At 38.9% G+C, this 22,153-nt stretch overlaps 1 protein-coding gene across 1 annotated transcript in view; it reads left to right on the top strand.

Moving 5' to 3' along the window:
• The window catches only part of COL25A1 (collagen type XXV alpha 1 chain), a 203,092-nt gene that overhangs the window by 160,656 nt on the left and 20,283 nt on the right, over positions 1–22,153 (top strand). Inside the window, exons 22-31 of the mRNA XM_065596206.1 lie at positions 2,894–2,917; positions 4,436–4,480; positions 7,434–7,478; positions 7,774–7,854; positions 10,245–10,307; positions 12,816–12,866; positions 13,191–13,217; positions 16,865–16,945; positions 18,590–18,625; positions 19,850–19,903. Of these exons, the coding sequence (XP_065452278.1) occupies positions 2,894–2,917; positions 4,436–4,480; positions 7,434–7,478; positions 7,774–7,854; positions 10,245–10,307; positions 12,816–12,866; positions 13,191–13,217; positions 16,865–16,945; positions 18,590–18,625; positions 19,850–19,903 (507 nt within the window). The remainder of the gene's footprint in view (positions 1–2,893; positions 2,918–4,435; positions 4,481–7,433; positions 7,479–7,773; positions 7,855–10,244; positions 10,308–12,815; positions 12,867–13,190; positions 13,218–16,864; positions 16,946–18,589; positions 18,626–19,849; positions 19,904–22,153) is intronic.

Raw genomic sequence — 22,153 nt, 5'->3', positions numbered from 1 at the left:
CACCATAGTATCTTAAAGATTTGCTAGAAATATTAATTAGGAATCTCCTGTGCTTGGAAGCTAGATTTTCTTTTTGGTGTTAGACAAACTTGATACAATGGTGAGGGAATTAGGTGTATATATCCCCTGGACTGTATTGACATCATCAGATGAGGACAGAACTGATTTATTGCTGGCTCCACAGCTGTTAGTGCTAAATTCATCTAATAAACCACTTACACAGATCCCACAGAAGTGTCTGCTTTTCAGTTCAAGTAGAATAATATTGACCGTCTTTCTTTGTCTTTGTCCTTTTCTTTTTCTTCTCCTCCTCCTCTTACTCTTTCCACAAAATGTAAAGAGCAGAAACTTTTGAGGTTTGGAAACCAACTCACTTGACTCCATTAGCAAGCTGTGGATTCAATCAGCATCTTGAATTAGGATCCTTAGCAGTAAATATATTAAATAGACTAGCATTGGCGGCCTTATTTACTCAGCCCTAGAAAAATAAATATTTTACAAAAAGGGTGAGTGAATGTTCACATGAAAGCCAAGTGTACCAGGGTGACTTGCAAGCTCTGAGAACAGTATTTGGTGGTCTTGCTAACTAACTACCAATTCAGTCCTATGAGATGGCAAGCACTCACCTGCAATTTTCATTGTGCCAAATTCTTGGAGGTTCTGGGACTTGCAACTCCTATTGAAGTTAATAGGAATTTTCAGTATTCAGTGGGTGCTCAGTACCTCTCAGAATGTAAGTAGAAGTTGACAGAGTTCACAGGATCCGGTGCCTCTGTCTGAATGTTTATACAATTTGGGAAGACATCATAAAGCAGCCAGGAGGACTAAGACCAATTTACAGTTGCTCGAGTTCATGCCTCCTATTCCATTTCATGTGTCACTGGAGAATCACACATCTTAGTCCATCAACACAGAAACAGTGATATAGAAATTATCACCACAGTTCAAGCAAGAACCCTGCAGTTTATATATCTTTGACTTAGAGAACCAGATACAAAATACATAAGTGAATCTCTCTTTGGGTCTGCTCCGACTCCTCACAGAGGCAAAAGTGAATAGCTGAAGTGGAAATTTTACCTTTGGAGGAACTTCAGGTGCTTTATGTATTAAAATTTTAAATATATAGTTAGAAATGAACACTGAATATTAAATTAAATATATAGCTAGAAATGAATGTGAAAACTGTACATTACTGCATTTGGTATAATTAATTTAGTTATTTGTCCTGTAAATTAGCAGAATTGAATTTTTCTTCTATTTTAAAACTCTTTAAATACTTCCATATATAGGGTGACTGCAAATGCACCACCATATAAAATGCCATCTGTTAGAGATTTCAGTTCCAAAGTTAGCTTGTATTGATATGATTCTAGTTTTATAAAATAATGTTCTTTATTGTGCAATTCTCTATAAAACAGTGTATGATTATATGCCTATTAAACTGAATAAGACTAAATCTTATATTTAGATAGATGTATTAGATGTATAAGCATCTTTGTTGGCACATAGTAAAAATATTTTCATGACTAAATACTGCCTGCCTTATTTGTGCAAGTGGTTACATTGCTGTCAATGAAAAAGCCTGTGTGAGTAAGCTAAGCACAATTCAACCCTGACTATGTTTAAACAATACAACCAGGGCCGGCTCCAGGCACCAGATGAGAAAGCACGTGCCTGGGACGGCACATTGTAAGGGCGGCACATTCCCGCCGCCCTGCCGTGATTCTTTTTTTTTTTTTGTGCTTTTTTGGGGCTCCGCCAGTCCCAGCCAAGCCCTGCAGGGGCATGGACCCTGGCCCGGGGGGCAGGAACTAGCAATCCCCGCTGCTCACCGTGCCGCCGGGCTCCCCGGACGTGCCACTCCCCGCCGCCTGCACCGGCCTCCGCTCCTGCGCCGTTCTGAGCCCGGCCCGGCAGAGCAGCCTTTAAAGGAGCGGCTGAGCCAGCACCTCCTGCAGCCCCCAGGGACTCCGCCTGCCCGACCCGGGAGAGGCACCCCAAGGCTGGAACGGGGAGCCCCTCTCACCTGGCTGCAAGTGGGCTGCAGCGCCTGGCTGCCCACGGGCGGAGCAGGCGGGCGCCACCCTTCACCCCTCTGTGAGCCGCCTTGGCCGCCCTCCACGCGCTCCCTGCGGCTGCCATTTTGTTTGTTTGTTTTTGGGGTTTTTTTGCTTCGGCAGTCCGGCCGCCCTTTTTTTTTTTTTTTTTGCTTTGGGTGGCAAATAAGCTAGAGCCGGCCCTGAATACAACCAAGTAATTTTGTATTGCCTTTTGAGAATTTTCACTACTTTTTATTTGCTCTATCTTCTTTGAAACACAAAAAATTACCTAACTATTTTGCCTTTTTCCATTATGAAAATACTGATCTGCCCCTCCTCCAAATGTTTTAAATGGAGCTGAAGTTAACATGGCTGATATTGTGGATCAGCAACTTGGTTTGTGTACTGTTATTACTACTAGCATCACAGCTCTGGGAATTGTATTTGTTAATGACACAGAACCAGCAGAGACCTCAAAATATTGGCAAAATATCAGCTCTTAGAACAGGAGAGGTGTGGAAGATTCATATATAGATGCATATAGGAGCCAAAAGTTTCCCCCCATCAAATTCTATGTTGTTAAGGTACATCTTATTTGGCCCTGAAAATTTTATAGCCAGAGCCTTTAGTCTTTACTTATATAAAACTCCCATGTAAGTTAATGGGGGTAAACCACTGATACCAGTGCAGGATTGGGCCTTGATGACTGTGTACTTTTAACTTCAGCTCTCTTAGATACAGATCTCCCAGACGCAGCACAGATTCTGTGAAGTTCATTATTAAACAAGTGAAATATTTTATTTCAGTATTCACATCTGATAATGTTGTCTTTTGTTAATATATTTTGCCAACAGAGGATTACCACCCTAACTGTCACGGTAATTCCTACTGCATGACTTGTTGTGATTTGTAGCTATTTTATTCTGTGTAGTTGCATGTTCATAATTCTGCCGATTTAGGATGTATCTTCATTCATCTGATGTTGACCCTGTTCATCATCATGTATGTCTGTTCGCTAATTTTTTTCTTACGATGAACATATTGTTGAAAACTAGGGCCCGATTCTTTTCCTATCGAATAATGACAAAACTCCATTGATATAAGTAGGACACAGATTAGATACGTAAGGTTCTTAGTGCTGTCACTATGCACTACCTGCCAGAAGGCCAGATCCTTCATTTGCTCTGTTCTCAAATCTCTCATTAATTTAAAAGGGTGTTCTGAGTTTGCAAGAAGTGCAGGATTGGGCACCAGGTCACTTTCTGTTGTCAGCCTTATTTTTCAGGGTAGACAGTTCAGTTATTTTAAATCATATTGGGTGAAAACTTTACATAGGAGTTCACGTTCTCCCCCCCCCACCCAAGAAGTAGCCTATTTCAGTTTATAAGCAGGAATATGTGAGAGGGATTTAGTGTGGGGATTTCTCCTTCTCTTTCTTATCAAACACTGTTAAAAGAACTTGTTATATGAAATTCTGAAATTTTTCCAGTACCTACAGCTCACATCCTGCAGTGCTGAGTATTTTCTGTGCCCTGCACTCTGACTGACTCCCACTGGAGGTTTATACACATTGGGCCAGAGTTTGATGTCACTGGAAACTTAGGGGACTCAGCGTGTCCTAGGACGCATTTAGAATTTTGCAGAATTAGGCTCCAAAGGAGCTGCAGATTTGATCAAATTAATTTATTCCCTTTTTTGTTTAATTGTTTATCTCGAATGTTTTCATTAGGTCTGCTTTTGCCATCTTTGTAAATGTTGTTTATAACAGTGATGGAATTTGTTTGTTTTTAATGCATCCCCCCATTGTGCAATGTTCAGAACAGTAAGCAATCTTATAGGCTGTTTCTGCTATAGTTGCTAGACAAAAGGGGATGAGTTAGTGATTCATGACCTCATCCCACAAAGCACTGAACATGCTCAAAGACTCTCAGCAACTTTCGGGAGATGGTCAGTACCTTCTAGCAATAGGCACTAAGGGCCTGATCCCAGGTCCATTGCAGTCAGTTGGAGTTTGCCCATTGACTTCAGGAGGCTCTGATGCCAGCTTTACATTTTTCGTACTTTGGGATTCAGTCTTGTTCCCACTGAAATCAATGGAAGCTTTGCCATTGCCATCAATGGGGGGAGCAGCAGCCCCTTCATCAGTTCAAAACTATAACCTTGCAATGTTATTTTAACACAGAATTTTGTGACTCCATATTGTCTGTTGAGAATTGTCATAAATTAACAACCTGTTTGTAGCTGGTGTTGGTTCTTCCCTGTGTTAATATAAAGTTTTCTTAGAAAGACTGGTTGTGTTATTAACAATGGTGAAGTTCACACTTATGTATATCCGGTATGTTCTGCAAGAACTTAGATAGTTCAAAGCTAACAGATTTATCTGTTTCTGTGTCTAGGGTCCACCAGGGCCACCCGGACCTCAAGGAGCACAAGGCCCAAAGGTGATCTTTCTTAGTTGACACATCTTCTTTTAAAAGTCTAGGAATTCGCTAGCAGAGCTGGGTGAAATTTTTTACCTGAAACTTTTTTCTGGTGAAAAATGTAGATTGGATGACACCGAAACATTTTGCAAATTCATGTTGATTTTACCAAATTGTTTTGGTCAGAAAAGAAACTAAACAAAATTCTATAAAAAATTAAATGTTTCATTGAGATTTTCTAAATGAAATGCTTCAATTTTTTAATTCAAATTACTTTTCCTCTCAAAATTTCATTTAATCTTTTAAATGGAAAAAAATGCTCAAAAATGAAACAAAATGTTTTATTTAACCCAAAATGACTTTTTCCAATTTTTCAAAATTGCCAGTGAACCAAAAAATGTTATATGTACAGTCCTATGTTCTGTATTTTATTTGCTTACATATGTGGTTCATTTATATATACAATATACTGTATAGAAGAGCATCTACACTTGAAATATTACATGATGGGACTTATGTCATGATATGCATCTTAATTAGTATAAAATGTTTATTTCAATATATGTACAGTTTTGGTTGGGTGTTGTGCATGAATGCCCAAAAGAAAATAACCCATGCTCAGCCGATGTGGTGCAGTGCTGGTGTTCCCTCCCAAATCTGCATTGAGGTTGCTCAGTAGGCTTTCTGCTGTGGAGGAGGGTCCCAATGTATGGCCTAGTGGTCAGGGAGGGTGATCCACATATTTTTTGAAGTAGCTACTTCACCAGACAATGGCTCCCATGCCCATAGCAACATCCAGATTGTTCACACTCTTGGCTGGCACTGGGGGCTGTTCATGGAAGTGCTTGCCAAAATATAGGGACAGATTAATGCAGCTTTTATACAGGGCCGCCCAGAGGGGGGGCAAGTGGGGCAATTTGCCCCGGGCCCCGCAGGGGCCCCGCGAGCCCTGGCCCGGCGGCGGTCCGGATCTTCGGCGGCGGGGGGCCCTTCAGTGCTGCCGAAGATGCAGAGCGACTGAAGGGCCCCCCGCCGCTGAAATGCCGTCAAAGACCCAGACCGCCGCCGGGTGAGTACAAGCGCCGCACCTCCCCCACTTTGCCCCAGACCCCCTGAATCCTCTGGGCAGCCCTGCTTTTATATCATATATATGCACCAGAAAGAGAAAAACACTGCATCCTACAGCACGCTATACTGCTGCTCCAAAAAGGAACAGCATATTCTACTCCCCTGACTTGCCACCAAGATCAATATGTGCACAGGGCGCCAGGAGACTGGCTGCCACCCCAAGCCAACTGGTCCCATCTCTTTGGTGCTGTGGAGCACCATCAAGCCATCACCATATATGGCATTCAAGACAATTAAGACCATATTCTGCCTTGTATTTGCAGGGATATGCAAGGGTGGAGGAAGTTCCCTCTTCCACTCCAGTAAACCCACACAAAATGGAACAGAGTCCAGCTGTCTGTTTGTCTACACATATTTTTCATATAAAAGATGTCTTATTAGATAACATTTATTAATTGCAATTCAAAATCTGGTTAAGTTCTAATATATATATAATAGTCTCTTTATTTTCTGTATAATGATGCACACATTTAAGTGTAGCATATAGGAGCTGTATGCTATGCATTTTCCAAATGGGGCTCTGTTTATACGATCATAAACATACATAATAAATCATGAATTGCTTACACTTACAAAGAGGTTTTTTTAAAGCAGGATATGTTGAGTGAACAATGGATCCTCCCTAAGCTGATGCAGGATAACTAACTGATTAATTAAGAGATAATTATCATAGTTCTTAAGAACTTATCATATAATGTATCCTCCAAGAAATCCTGTTTGCGTAGCAGCAAACTCTCTCTTAGTGATTATGAGTTCTCGTGAAGAGCAAGTACTCTCTTGTGCAGCCCACACTGGAAACAATGCCATTTGTTTTAAATTTATGATGCATCACATCCCATGATATCATGAGAAAATGCATTTTTGGTTTATCAAAAATTGTTCTTGAATTTAAAGGTTTTTCACCAAATGCCAGTATAGATGTGAGTGAGTCAGTATAAGCATTTGTGAGAAAATACTGTCTTTTTTTCTGTTTTTCACAAACTGGTGAGGGACAGTATATGTGAAGGCATAGAAAGACATTTCAGTAGGATCTGTGTAGCCTACAGAGGCTCTGCAGCTCCCAGTCAGGGGTAGGTTTCTGAAACTCTGGGGTTACAGATGCAGAAGGTCGTCCCCTTGTCGAAGAGGATACTTTCCTCCTCAGAAATAGCCAAGGTAAAGCAGAATTCAGCCTTACAGAGGTTGGAACCAAAGGCCCCCACCCCTACTCCCCTATATGTCATGTCCTCTCTTGGGAATGACATTCAGGAATCAGGGCATCCTTCCACGTTCTAGTGGAGCAGGGAGGCTCTTCCCTGGTTGACTGACATAATCAAATTAGCCAGGCAAGAAAATGTAAAGGTCTGAGTGGTCCATATTTATTCACCCAGGCTGTCAGCAACATTGCTGAGCATCCTAAACCACTGACCATAGGCTTAATCTTATGTTCATTGATGTCAATGACAAACTCCCATTTGACTTTAATGGTGCAGAGTGGATGTTTTTTGGGAGGATGGTGGCATTTTTCTCCTGTGTAAGTCAGCCAATGTGCAGTCAATTTATACCCCTTTCTGGGCCTTACGCAATCTAGATGGCAGTGTATCTGCCCTACTGACAGGACCCATTGTTCTGCATACGTAGATACTGTAGCAGATAAACTTCCACAACATGTTTAACAAGATGACATGTCTCTCTCCTATTCTCTGCAGTGTAATATGCGTCTACGTCATTCACTGTGATGTTGTGCACAGCTAAGGTGTGGGGTTGAGGGTGTTACTGACCAACATAATTTACTTAGCACAACATAATCTCACCAATAATTGGTGTAATAAGGGAAGATAACACAATTTCACCTTATGTTTTACAGGGTGAACCAGGATCCCAAGGAACTCCAGGAGCTGAAGGGGAGCAGGTACACCATGAGTACATCACCAAGGGCCAGACCCTATGAACAATTATGGCTTTTTTTAGAAATAATGTCATTGTACGTTATGGAAGGGGTGGGCTTAGAATTCATAATCACATGACATGGCCATACGTGACACATTATGTGATCACATACTATGCAGTGATGTGATAATAAATTTATATCTATCAGAGGCAAAAAGTCATTCTGTTTTATCAGTTTATCCTTGAACAAATCTCGGATTTTATTGATGTGTGAGCATTGTACAAGTCACTTTCATGACAAAGATATGATTTTTCAGGGTCCTAAAGGCTCAAAGGGGGATGTGGGTGAGTCTGGCATGCCAGGAGAAAAGGGAGGAATTGGACTCCCAGGCTTACCAGTAAGTATGCAAAATAAATTTAATTTAGCTGAAAGCTAATTTGGGTTTTTAAATGATATATTTCACATTTGATCATGCTTAAGTGTTTGCAAGTTTCAGAAGTAGCAGAAAACATGAAATGAAAGTATTAGTTGTTCCATTTCTAATCTAGGAGGAGACATGAATGATAGACCAAAAGGTTGTTTGCCAGAACTTTTCATTCTATTTATGGACAAATAAAATCTCACTTTGGAAAGATGTAGATTAACTGGTATGCTGAACAAATTTATTTGTCCACTGTAAGAGTCAGCAATCACAGCAATGCTTTGACAAAAATAAATGTGGTAACATTCAGGAGAAATTAGCTGCTTGATTACACAAGAAAGAGAGATATCTTGATACCTGGAATCTCAGTGGCTGACTCATATTTTTGAAGGAGAGAAATTTCATAAACACTTATGAAAAGTCTATTTTTTGTATTTATAGAAGGATTTTATATCTATATAATATCAATATAATATATGCTATGTATATTTGTGTGTGTGTTGTGTGTGTGTATATATATATATATATATACATATTGATATTAGGGCTGTCAAGTGATTAAAAAAATTAATCGCGATTAATTGCACAGTTAATCATACTGTTAAACAATAATAGAATAATGCTGCCTTCTTCTTGTTTACAATGTCACCTGAAAGTCAGAACAGGGGTTGCCATGGCACTGTTGTAGCTGGTGTCGCAAGATATTTATGTGCCAGATGCACCAAAGATTCATGTGTCCCTTCATCCTTCAACCACCATTCCAAGGGATATGCGTCCATGCTGATGACTGGTTCTGCTCAGTAACAATCCAAAGCAGTGTGAACCGACGCATGTTTATTTTCATTATCTGAGTCAGTTGCCACCAGCAAAAGGTTGATTTTCTTTTTTGGTGGTTAGGGTTTTGTACTTTCCGCATTGGAGTGTTGCTCTTTTAAGACTTCTGAAAGCATGCTCCAAACCCTGTACTGATCAGATTATGGAAGGAACTTCAGATTCTTAAACCTTGGGTCAGTTAGAAATCTCACATTGGTACCTTCTTTGCGTTTTGCGAAATCTACAGTGAAAGTGTTCTTAAAATGAACATGTGCTGGGTCATCATCCGAGACTGCTATAACATAAAATATATGGCAGAATGTGGGTAAAACAGAGCTAGGGACATACAGTTCTCCCCCAAGGAGTTCAGTGACAAATTTAATTAATGCATTATTTTTTTAATGAGCGTCATCAGCATGGAAGCATGTCCTCTGGAATGCTGGCCGAAGCATGAAGGGCCACACGATTGTTTAGCATATCTAGCATGTAAATACCTTGCAATACCAGCTACAAAAGTGCCATGCAAATGCCTGTTCTCACTTTCTGGTGACATTTTAAATAAGAAGAGAGCAGTATTATCTACTGTAAATGTAAACAAACTTGTTTGTCTTAGCGATTGGCTGAACAAGAAGTAGGACTGAGTGGACCTGTAGGCTCTGAAGTTTTACATTGTTTTGTTTTTGAGTGCAGTTATGTAACAAAAAAAATCTACATTTGTAAGTTTTGCTTTCACGACAAAGAGATTGCACTACAGTACTTGTATGAGGTGAATTGAAAAATGCTATTTCTTTTCTGATTTTTACAGTGCAAATATTTGTAATAAAAATAATATATACTTTGATTTCAGTTACAACGCAGAATACAATATATATGAAAATGTAGAAAAACATCTAAAGTATTTAATAAATTTTGATTGGTATTCTTTTTTTTAACAGTGCAATTAAAACTGCGATTAATCGCAATTCATTTTTTTAATCACGATTAATTTTTTTGAGTTAATCGCGTTAGTTAACTGCAATTAATCAACAGCCCTAATAGAGACATGTATACATAGTGTGAGTGTGTATATACACACACACAGCATTATTCTATTATTGTTTAACAGTATAATTAACTGTGCAATTAATCGCGATTAATTTTTTTAATCACTTGACAGCCCTAATATCACACAGCCCTAATATATACACACACACACTCACATGCACAATGTATAATGAAATCAGTATGATTACAATAGAAAGAGCTTTTAATAAACTCCTTGCTGTCTGCTCTATCTATATTTTTAACCATGCATGTTAAAATTAATATTTGTAATTGTTTGATAGTCTAGTGCTTAGTGGCTATTATCATGGGTTTTTGCAATAAGCATACATTTATAATTCATGGTGTCAAGTATGAAAGTCATGACAGTTAGAGATATAATTCCATTATAAGCAAAACTTTTATTATGAAAAGCATAAATATTTAATTACAAAAATGTTCTTTTCTCTAAAGTGAATTCAGTTGTTAATAAGACAGAAATTGTTTAATAACTTTTTATAATGATTTTGTAGGGAGCCAATGGTATGAAAGGAGAAAAAGGAGATGGTGGTTTGCCTGGTCCTCAAGGTCCTTCTGTAAGTCTTGCCATGCTGTTGTGATGTGCTCATTATTGTAGCAGTGATTCTCCACCTTTTCATTCTGAGGGACACTTCATATGAGAGAAAGAGGAACCTTCATGGATGACCCCTTCTACCAACTCCCACCGTTTCCTAATTTTGGGTTTTTTAAATGTTTCCACTCTGTGATCAACCAGGGTGGGCAGGGGAAACCACTGATGGACAATAATTTGAGAATCACCGGTCTATACAGACTTCTGGAAAGCAGGTCACTAGTTTACTAACTTAGTTTGTATATGTTTTACTATGTTTTAAAAGCTATATAAGAATCCATACCTCCTACATAAGTCATTGACAAAACTCCCATTGGCTTCCCTGAGAATAGGAACCATCCCTTCTTGTGTTGAATCATAGAGCGGTAAGACAGAGAGATGAGATTGATGGGAATTTCCTGTCTCAGCAATCTGTTTATCTGTCAGCCTTGTACAGTGAGTATCTCAGAGGGACAGATGAGAAGCAGATCTCCAAAGGGCTATAATGATGGTAGGCCCCAATCCAAAGCCTACTACAGTCAAATGAAGGACTCCCTTCATTGGTTGAGCATTATATCCGGTCCTTAACGACTTCAGACCTGATCTTGGAAATATTTATGTATGGGTGCATCTTTACTGGCGTGAATAGTCCCATGGAAATGTTCAGGATTACTCACATGAGTAAGTGTTTGCATTATCAGACATGTATGTGACTCTTCAAAACATTTTGCAAACATAAATAAAAACCTCACGCAAGGCTCTTGTGATATAGGTAAGTACCATTAGCTCAATATTATAGATCAGGGGTTGGCAACCTTTCAGAAGTGGTGTGCTGAGTCTTCATTTATTCACTCTAATTTAAGGTTTTGTGTGCCAGTAATACATTTAACATTTTTAGAAGGTCTCTTTCTATAAGTCTATAATATATAACTAAACTATTGTTGTATGTAAAGTAAATAAGGTTTTTTAAATGTTTAAGAAGCTTCATTTAAAATTACATTAAAATGCAGAGTCTCCCAGACCAATGGCCAGGACCCGGGCAGTGTGAGTGCCACTGAAAATCAACTCGCGTGCTGCCTTCAGCACGTGTGCCATAGGTTGCCTACCCCTGTTATAGATCATGGACCTGAAGCAAAGAGGTTAAGCATCTTGCCGAAGACGACAGGCACTCAATGTTAGAGCTAGGATAAGAATTCAAGAGTTGCTGGCTCCCTGTCCTGGCATTTCAAGATCCCACTTCTCACTACAGAGCACAAATGTCTCAATCTAGCTCTGAAGGGAAAATCAATTCATTACTTTCCAACATTATGTGTGTGTGAAACTCAAAGATCTCGGCACATACTTGCTGAATTTCCTAGCAGAGTTTTTGTAAAAGGCTTATCCCCTAGAGAAAACAGGCATGGTAATCGTCCTCATTTTCTTCTCCCATTGGAGGCATCACCACTCCTCTCCACTCCCAGGAGATTCCCAACATCCATTATCAACCCTTCTCGCTTCATCCTATTTTGCATTTTAAAACCTGCTTTGTTGACACCACACTTAACCTCAGAGGATTGGCTAGAAAAGTCATTAGTGCTGTATGTTAATCTCTAGAACGGGCTATGCTGCTCAGCAGCCCTGCTGGTAGCTCAGTACTGCTATCATAACTCCCAATTCAGAGCTATTTTGCATTGAGCCCAGTGTGAGAAGTGGTGTTAAGCATTATAAATACCAGAACAAAATTCTTCCTTCTGGATTTGGTGGGATCAGTAAAGTAAACCAGCATATAATGAGCACATGCTGAAAGCTGAATAACCTGATTACCTGTTGTAATGACTTCATCATTGGGATTAAGCCTGAATATTTGTGCACGTAGTGCTTGTTGGGCTAAATCAAATAAAAAGGGAGGAAGAGGGCAATCTAGACATATCCCAAGACTTAAGGTAAATTGTTTAGTTTTATTTCCATTGATCAGGATTGGAAAGGAACCAGGGAATGGCATCACAGCATCCCTCGCTATTCCTGTAGAATATAGATTGCAAGTACAGCAGGGAATACGTACCAGAAAATAAGAGCCAACAGCATCCCTACTCAGACAGGATTTGAAGAAATTCACTACTAGCTAATGTTTTAAAGTTATCTAATGGTTTGAGTGAAGGACTGGGAGTCAGGAGACCCTGTATTCTGTTTGTAGCTCTGCATTTGACGTGAAGTATGACCTTGGGCATGTAATTTTTTTCTCTGTGTGCCTCAGATACCCCGTCCATTAAGTGAGAATAATAGCCAAGTTTGAGAAGCACTCCAAGTACCAAGATAAAGATGCCATCTATATGTGCAAGTTATGTTGTTACTTTTTAAAGTGCTCTCCAGCAACTGCAGCACTCTGCAGTATTCTTCATCTGAATGGTGACAAATGATATTAGCAGAGAGCTGGGGAGAAAGAGTCTGACTTCCTGTATTTACAAGGGAGATTCCTTTTACTACATGAGCTAATAACATCATTTTCTATATGTAGATCATAGGACCCCCAGGACCACCAGGGCCGCATGGGTCACCAGGCCCTATGGTAAGTCTTTCTTTCCCACTCCCAATTGTAATGCTTGCTTAATAAAAGTGCTATGAGAGAACATGACTACTAGAGATGGGCCCAAGCCATGGATTTTGGATCTGTATTTGATCCTAACCCAAAGTTCTTGGGAAGTGGGGAAATTAATTGTGGGTATAAATGTGTTTCCCTGTTTTGTTCCCCCAATGAGGTACTTAGAGGTGCAACTACTTATATTGGCACTCACAATTTATTTTGTGAAAACAAAACTGCCGGTGCAACTTGTATCTAGAAAAGGCAACAAGCCTTTATTTTCTTCATTAAAGATGGAAACTTTATTTTCAGGGACCCCATGGACTGCCTGGCCCAAAGGTAAATGAATAATTGCCTGGATTCTTTAAATCTGTAATGTGTCATGCTCTGTTCTTTGTTAACCATAGTGAAGCATGCATCTATGTTGTGTCCTTTGTCTCATTTATTTGTTAAATATTTCTGATACTCTTAAGCCTTTAGGCAGATACTTAAAGTAAAAGTTAAAGGATATTTTTGAATTGTATTGATTTATGATCGTTGCTTGTGTGTATTTCACATGAGCATAAATTGGACTAGATTTTTATAATGATGATTGTGAACTGGTATTAAAATTACCCAGCCTCCTGTTTGCTGGTGAGAGTTTCATGCTATTCTAATTAGTGCTTTGCAATTGCCTTAAATTACACTTTAGAACACAGAGGATGAGTGTGTTGTACATGGAGGAGGTGAAATCAAATAAATTCGTTTCCAGATATGCCTCTTTTCCTCTTGCTCCGCTCTCTCTCTCCCATCTCCTATGCCTTCCAACACAAGTTCACCTCACTTCCCACAATCCCCACCAGGAGTCCCACCCCAGCTTCAGTATATATCTTAGTGCTGCTGGAAACACTCCCTTATCCCTAGCATAGCATGTGTGCATGACACACACCCCAGAAGCCCTGCAAAAGTCTTAGACGACAGCCAGTTTCCTGAAAACATGGATGATTTTGGAAAGGTTAAAAGAAACCAGGGTTTAATTTGTATTTTAATTAAATTAACACATTAATTTAAAAATTCAGTATCACACTCAAGCATGATGAATCCTGTAACAACCATTTTAATCATTACATTTCTCTTTTCATATTCAGCTTTCTAAAAAAGGATTATTTTGTTTTTTAGGTATGGGGGATGAGACAGAAATATCCCTTTTTAAAGGTTTGAGCCACAGCTATACTATGTCAAACTTTACCTGGCATTGGAGGCTTGGGTTAGGAATGATCTTCTGAAATCAGTTCTATTTAGGGCTGTCAGGCAATTAAAAAATTAATCGTGATTAATCATGCGATTAATCGCACTGTTAAACAATAATAGAATACCATTTATTTAAATATTTTGGATGTTTTCTACATTTTCAAATATTTTTATTTCAATTATAACACAGAATACAAAGTGTACAGTACTCACTTCCTATTTATTTTTGATTACAAATATTTGCACTGTGAAAAAACAAAAGAAATAGTATTTTGCAATTCATCTAATACAAGTACTGTAGTGCAATCTCCTTATCATGAAAGTTGAACTTACAAAAGTAGAATTATGTACAAAAAACTGCATTCAAAAACAAAACAATGTAAAATTTTATTGCTTTCAAGTCCACTCAGTCCTACTTCTTGTTCAGCCAATCGCTCAGACAAATAAGTTTGTTTACATTTGCAGGAGATAATGCTGCTCACTTTTTGTTTACAATGTCACCTGAAAGTGAGAACAGGTGTTCTTGTGGCACTGTTGTAGCCGGCGTCACAAGATATTTATGTACCAGATGTGCTAAAGATTCATATGTCTCTTCATCCTTAAACCACCATTCCAAGGGACATGAATCCATGCTGATGTTGGGTTCTGCTCAATAACAATCCAAAGCAGTGCAGACCAACGCATGGTCATTTTCATTATCTGAGTTGGATGCTACCAGCAGAAGGTTAATTTTCTTTTTTGGTGGTTTGGGTTCTGTAGTTTCCACATGGGAGTGTTGCTCTTTTAAGACTTCTGAAAGCATGCTCCACACCTCATCCCTTTCAGATTTTGGAAGGCACTTCAGATTCTTAAACCTTGGGTTGAGTGCTGTAGCTATCTTTAGAAATCTCACATTAGTACCTTCTTTGCATTTTGTCAAATCCGCAGTGAAAGTGGCCTTAAAACGTACAACATTCTGGGTCATCATCTGAGACTGCTATAACATGAAATATATGGCAGAATGTGAGTAAAACAGAGCAGGGAAAATGCAATTCTCCCCCAAGGAGTTCAGTCACAAATTTAATTAACACATTATTTTTTTAACGACCGTCATCAGCATGGAAGCATGTCCTCTGGAATGGTGGCCGAAGCATTGTAGGATTGAGTGGTCTTGTAGGCTCTGAAGTTTTACATTGTTTTGTTTTCAAGTGCAATTATGTAACAAAAAAAATCTACTTTTGTAAATTTCACTTTCATGACAAAGCGATTGCACTACAGTACTTGTATGAGATGGGTTGAGAAATACAATTTCTTTTATCATTTTTACTGTGCTTATATTTATAATAAAACATAATATACACTTTGATTTCAATTACAACACAGAATACAATATATATGAAAATGTAGAAGAATATCCAAAATATTTAATAATTTTTAATTGGTATTCTATTGTTTAACAGTGCAATTAAAACTGTGATTAATTGCGATTAATTTTTTTAATTGCAATTAATTTTTTTAAGTTAATCACGTGAGTTAACTGTGATTAATTGACAGCCCTAGTTCTATTCCATATTAGCATCAGACCTGTCTTACCTCAGACTTTTGACCTGAGAGTCAGGTTTTTGTGGGATTTCTGCTTCCAAAATGTCAGGAAAGGGGCATTGCCCAGATATGTCTACTCAAGCTGGAAATTACAATTTCCAGCTCTGTAGCAGACATATCCATTGACTCAAATGGAGGAAGAATAGAGAAATGGCACCTGTTTTTAGGCAGGGTACAAAGGAGACGTCACTGAAAGCAGAAGCATAGATTAAATTCTTTTACGGTTTGTTTGGGGTTTTGTGTGGCAAAGAGAAACCTTGGGAAGAGGGCAGAGGGAACAGTCTTCAGCATAGAGAAAATCCTATGCATTTCCATTTCTCACTGGAAGCAGGTATTGTTAGCACCCTGAGTTGTCTATAGAGCCACCATGCTGTGGTAGTTTTACATGGTGTGAAGATGTCTTCACACGCACTTAGGTCCACCATTATTCACTTCACAATTTTTAATACAGCGATGTCTATGTCACATCAGAATCACAATCTTTCCACAATATCTTTTGTTTTACTATAAATACCTTTTTTGTGAGATCAGTGAAGGATGGGCCCCAAAAATGCATTGTCCCAGTACAACACACTGTTCCTCTTAATTTCCCATTTAACTATGTGTGCTTAAAGGTTTAAAGTATCTTTACATAAGACTGTGTTGCAAATTCCAGTTTGTCATTAGAAGAGAATATACTTCCACACAAATTGCACTTTTCTGCAGATTTCACTGCAGTTATCACTAATCTGAACAAAATGCAGTCTCTAATATTCTTGTCTAAGGTTTTTCTTTAGTTTGAATTATCAGCCTACAACAGAAACGTGTGGGCATACAGGATACTCAAAAGAGGAAGGAAAATTACAATTGACCCCACATCAGACAAATACTTCAATAATTATTTAGAAGTGATTCAAGAAAGTCTTACACAGCAGAGTTTATTGTATTATTTCAACACACAATTGTATTTAAAATGACCAATCATTGTCTATTGTATATTTTAGGACAGGTCAATACAATATCTCCAAGTAAATTGCCAATAATCTGTGAATGCTGAATTAGTACCTTACGCTGAAAAGACCTTACTGTTGTTTTGAACTGGAATTTGCAGCTACATCTAAGACTGGCTCTCTTCTGTCCCAGCTTAAATACCCATTGTAGCACCAAAAAATTGGCATTTATACTTTTACATTTAGGGTGAACCAGGGTTAAATGGTCTTAAAGGATTGAAGGGTGAACCAGGTCAAAAGGGTGACAGAGGGCCCCTTGGTCTTCCAGTAAGTAAAAAAAACTATTCCATTTCAGTGCAAATCACAGACTTTTCTCTCTTCTTTCAACCAACAACTCTGGTTTACTCAACAGCATTTATAAACCTCTATCATGTTGGAGCAGAACATCAGTCTTGTTTTGTTGTACCCAGAGTCTGTACCATTGTCCAAAGTCACATCCTGTAACACACAGTGCTGTCAGTTTCTTTTTGTCACGTGTCAGTGGACAGTGTTAATAGCCTCACGAGGATGCTGTCAGCCCCATTACATTAATCATGTTGTGATTTCAATGTTGTGTGGTGTTTTAAAAACGTGGTTTTATCAAACACATTGTGTTTTAATTTCCATGTATCCTCAGTGATATTTCATTGAAGAATTGCTACTAAAGTGGGAGGTTTGCCTGAGTCAGGACTGAGTAAAATTTGAGTGAAAACCTTGGGAATTGGCTTCTAGAATGTTAAAACATTCCCCATTCAGCCAGGGATGCTGGATATCTATATATATAGATATTTTAACTTTTGCCTTGTACTGTTCAGAACCGTTTTCATTATAGGTACTTGGCATAGATTGATCTTAAAAGGACACAATTGACTTAAAAATCACATTTCCATTTGAAAATTTTGTCCCAAGAGACACCAGAACTGAAAGTGATTAGAAGAAAAACAATATATTTTAGTGTGTTTCCTTTGTGCATTTGACAGCACTTTGTGAAAAGTCAATTTAATTGTTTTCCACTTTATAGTCAATTTGTTTCCCCTGTTGTTGTGTGGGTCTTGCAATGATCAGAAAAAATCTGGTCAAAAGTTTTTAAAGATTTGCAGAGAGACTCTGAGGAATGTCACCTTTACCAAAAAGATTTTAGTTTCTCTCAGTGAAACTAACCATTTTCAAGTTGACAAGGTCCTTTGATAATCCAGCAAATAGTTTCCAGTGCACAATCTTATGTTATTCACATAAAATCCACCAGGGGTCAGCCAGTCCCCAAGGATGTTAAACCGAATAGCCCAACCTGCAATGCATTATATGCACTTCCAGCCTGGAATTAGATTCATTGTTCATGAACATGCACTACAATTGTAATTTGCTGGTAAAAACAGGAAACATTGTCTCCTGGGCTCTTGAAAATGAATCAAACCATTGTAATGGGGGCCAAGATTTTGTTGGTCATGTAACACAATTTTCTTCAGCTTAAACACTTCTTATCGATGTTAAAATATATATTTTAATTTCATTGCAAAGTAGAGTAGTCAGTATTGTCAGTATTTTATTCACATTAGACAACTTGCTAGTTAATTTATAAATTATTTGTATATTAAAGCACAAGAAACACCATAATGTCTGATGTTTGTAATACTAATATATCTAGGGCCTCATTCTAATCTCAGGTATGCTGGTGTAAATCAGAAGTAATTCCATCAGGTCTGTGGTGTTACATCAACGTAAAACCAGTGTAACTGAGATCAGAATCCGGCTCTTAATGTTGTATGTAATTTTTTAACTAACATATTGTAATAATGTGATCCTCATTCCAGAACCCCGTAACAGCTTATATTCTGTGTTTAAGTTATGTTTATTCATCAACACCACTTACTAATCTCACATTCTTGTCATTCATGTTATATCCATCATCCATGCTTCCACCTAATCATACAGGGAGCATCTGGCTTAGACGGAAAGCCAGGACCCCGGGTGAGTCCCTTGCATTCCTGTGTCATGCTTTGCTACTGAGTCTATGTGTTTCACAGTGGTCCTATTTGCCTAGTTTATACATGTGTCTTACATGGAATGAGGCAGAATTTATCAGGCAACTTACATGATGCTGAATCTGAAGAAAGTCTTGGTATAGGTTAGCAGTGGGGGACAGGTAGTGCCGTGCTCTGTAGATGGGGCTCTGAATCTTAAAAAATTCATTATGGGGTGAAATTTTGGTTGGAGCTGGCCTTGTTTATATAGCTGTACAGGAAAATCTGTTAAAATGGGACATGGCTCAGTGTATCTAAGTATATTCATCTTCTTTCTGAGCTTTATGTCCATCTTGGATTTACATTGGCCTTGGAAATTGTAGCTTTGTCACTGAGACTAGCTTTCAAGTCCCATGTAAGGAGAACTGCCATTTGAATGAAGCATGCTGCATATCTTCCTTTTCCTGTCTTTTATTTGTACTTTTCCCTCTGACTTCAGCAATGGAAACCATGCAATGCTTGGAACATCAATTCTGAGCTTAGAAAGCAACAATAACAAAAAAGTCAAAAAAGTAATGGTTTCACTAGTGCTTGTTCTACTTGGTAAGATTAGGCTTCCCTATATAATCTGAAGCCCTGATGAGTTTTGTACTAGCTTCATGAGACCAGGTAATACAGAGTCTGTGAGAGTGGTGCAAAACTGCTACAAGTCGATCTTGAGCCTTCTGACATTTACCCCAAATGTTAACTGCTGTGGCATTTATAATGATGAAGGAGGAAGGGGAAAAGTGAAGGAACAACATAGCTGTGTATTTAAAGGCCTTCTTAAGCCTGTCATTCATCATTATGGCCTCTTATATTTAATCAACACAATTCTTAGTATACACTTCCTTGTTTAACCCTTTAACTCCTTGTGACAGAAATTCACTCTACATTTTCAAACCTCTATAAATCTGTTGACTTAAAGCAATAAATTACAAACCAATTAGATGAAAGGTGAGCTACATACATCACAGCTAATAGTTTATAGATGGGATTTTCAAACCACCTAGTGAATTTGGATGCCCAATTCACAGCATAATTAAGATTTGAAAATCTCAGCCTATATTTTTAGCCAATGGGAGCTGAACTGATCCTAAGGCAGTTCCTGACTAGAATAAACCTGCAGTTAAGAACTGCTAACAGATTTCAGGGCATTTGTTTTTCACTACTTGTTTGTTTAATTTTTTAGGGTATGGATGGCCCACTAGGTCCACATGGCCCAGCAGGTCCTAAAGGAGACAGAGTAAGTACACATTATTCAGATGTTTCTCCTTATGAAGCGAACATCATGGCAAAATGTTGTTCTAAAACTAATGACACACACAAATGTTACTGAGCAGAATAGTACCTCCTGAGTTTAAGGGTCAGACTTCCTAATGTAGTTTAAAGTGCATTTTTAATCTGAAAACTGTAAAAATAGCACCTACTTACTCATATGATCTACTCTCTGAGCCTATTCTGCTTAATTTAGTTATTCTAATAAGTTTTTATTGATTTTCATTCCTGTTAGCCCTGCCGCGCTCACAAAGATGAGAGGAAGGGAGCTGTATGCTAGTCCTTGTGCAGCAGCAGGAGAATTGTTTACTGTGTTTCAGTCAGTTACAACAAGTCAAAGATATTGACAATGTGCATCGCTGAGGGTATGATCTAAAACAGAGGTCTCCAATCTGTGGGGCACACCCCCCGTTGAGGGGCACAGAGGAACATTCGGGGAGTGGGAGTGACTGCTCAAAATAAAGAAGGACAAATCGAGAGTCATCCTAATAGTTGCAACCTGGCCCAGACAAACATGGTTTCCTTATCTGATGCACCTGGCCGTTTGCTCACCAATCACTGTCCCTGGCCTTCTGTCTGGATAGGATTAAACCCTTCAGAAAGACCCCCAAATTGATTGTCTTGCTCGCAGATAGATTGAAAGGGTCTGCAGTCTCTAATCAAAGACTTTCTAAGTGAATATCTGACTGCATTAATTCTTGCTACGAATCTTGTAATATTCAAGCACCTTTGGACATACATACATACTCACTCTACGAGGTCCATTTCCACCTCTACGGCACTTCTCAAAAATGTACCCATTATTGGAATATGTAAGGCCACTACTTCGGCTTCTATACATACACTCGCTGAATGCTAGGAAATAACTCACGACTCCGCTTCTGATACTGTGTTCGGCTTGGCTATACTTTCTTCCATACTGGACTCAACGCTGAAACCCCCTCCACCTTAGCAGGAATTGCTCGGTAGTCACCTAGTGTGGAGCACCTGTAGGGACACTACTTGAAGAAGAATTTGTTACTCACCCTGTGCAGTAACTGTAGTTCTTCAAGATGTGTGTCCCTATGGGTGCTTCACAACCTGCCTTCCTTCCCCGTTGCTTTGGAGTTCTCTGTTATAAGTCTTCACAGTAGAGAAGGAACTGAGGGTGGTTTGCCCATGCAGTATAAAGCAATGGCACGGGCCAGACGGACGCTGCTATGAGAAATCTCTAGCGCACCTAAAATGGAGCACCCCTGCGGAGAGACATCTCAAAGAACTACAGTTACTGCACGGGATGAGTGACCATTTCTTCTTGCCGTACTACATCACTGACCGCATTACAAACAATAACTAGCGATAAGAAGTCTGGAATTGGAACAAAACAAATTCAGTATTCATATAAGGAGTTACTTGTCATTTCACCCACTTGGGTTTTTTTAGACATTTTATATATATCAACATTTTATCTGTGAATCTCTGCAGCCACAGGAGCTGTATGAAAGGCGGGGGGGGGGGGGGGGGGGGGTTGGAGTGAAATTTTCAAATAATGCTGACCACACATTCATCTCCTTAGGTTGTAGGAGCTGCTGCTGTTGTTCACTAACAAAGAGGAATCCAGGGCAATGGGTATTTTGCAATCACAGCTCAGGAAGAAACTAGTAAGACTCCTGCATTCTGAGTGTTCATAGAACAGGATTTTGGTCAGTTTCGTTGTCTTGTGTGCCTAGAATGATGGAGAAAACTGAGAAAGCAGAAGACAGTGTGATTTGATTGTGTACATGCACAATATCAAAAAACTCAGTGCTCCATATTTGACTGCTGAGTCATCCAGTTGAGGAACAGGGATTTTCACATTTCTTGTTCTTAGAGGAGCTGAGGGGTCTCCTCAAAATCTGGGAAGCATTTAATTATCACTATTTTTTAGGGTAGAAGCTAGGAACTGAGCCTGCGCCCATTGAAAATCCATAGGAAATTTCCTATCGATTTCAATCTAAATAAGATGGGGGCCTGGCGTTTTAACTATGAGCCTGTCAACCTTAATGCCACTTTAAACTTGCACAACAAAACAAAAGATGATACTTGATACTGACTAAAACCTCCTAGGAGTCGCAAACCCAGAATTATGTCTGTTTGGATTTCTAGGGCCTTGGCTACACTTACCGGCAAGTTCGACGGCTGGAAATCGAACTTCTGGGTTCGACTTATCGCGTCTAGTCTGGACAAGATAAGTCGAACC

The sequence above is a fragment of the Chrysemys picta genome, chromosome 5 (genome assembly GCF_011386835.1).
Source record: "Chrysemys picta bellii isolate R12L10 chromosome 5, ASM1138683v2, whole genome shotgun sequence".
Lineage (NCBI taxonomy): Eukaryota > Metazoa > Chordata > Testudines > Emydidae > Chrysemys > Chrysemys picta.
The sequence above is the reverse complement of the archived record's forward strand: the minus strand, read 5'-3'. Positions and strand labels throughout refer to the sequence as shown.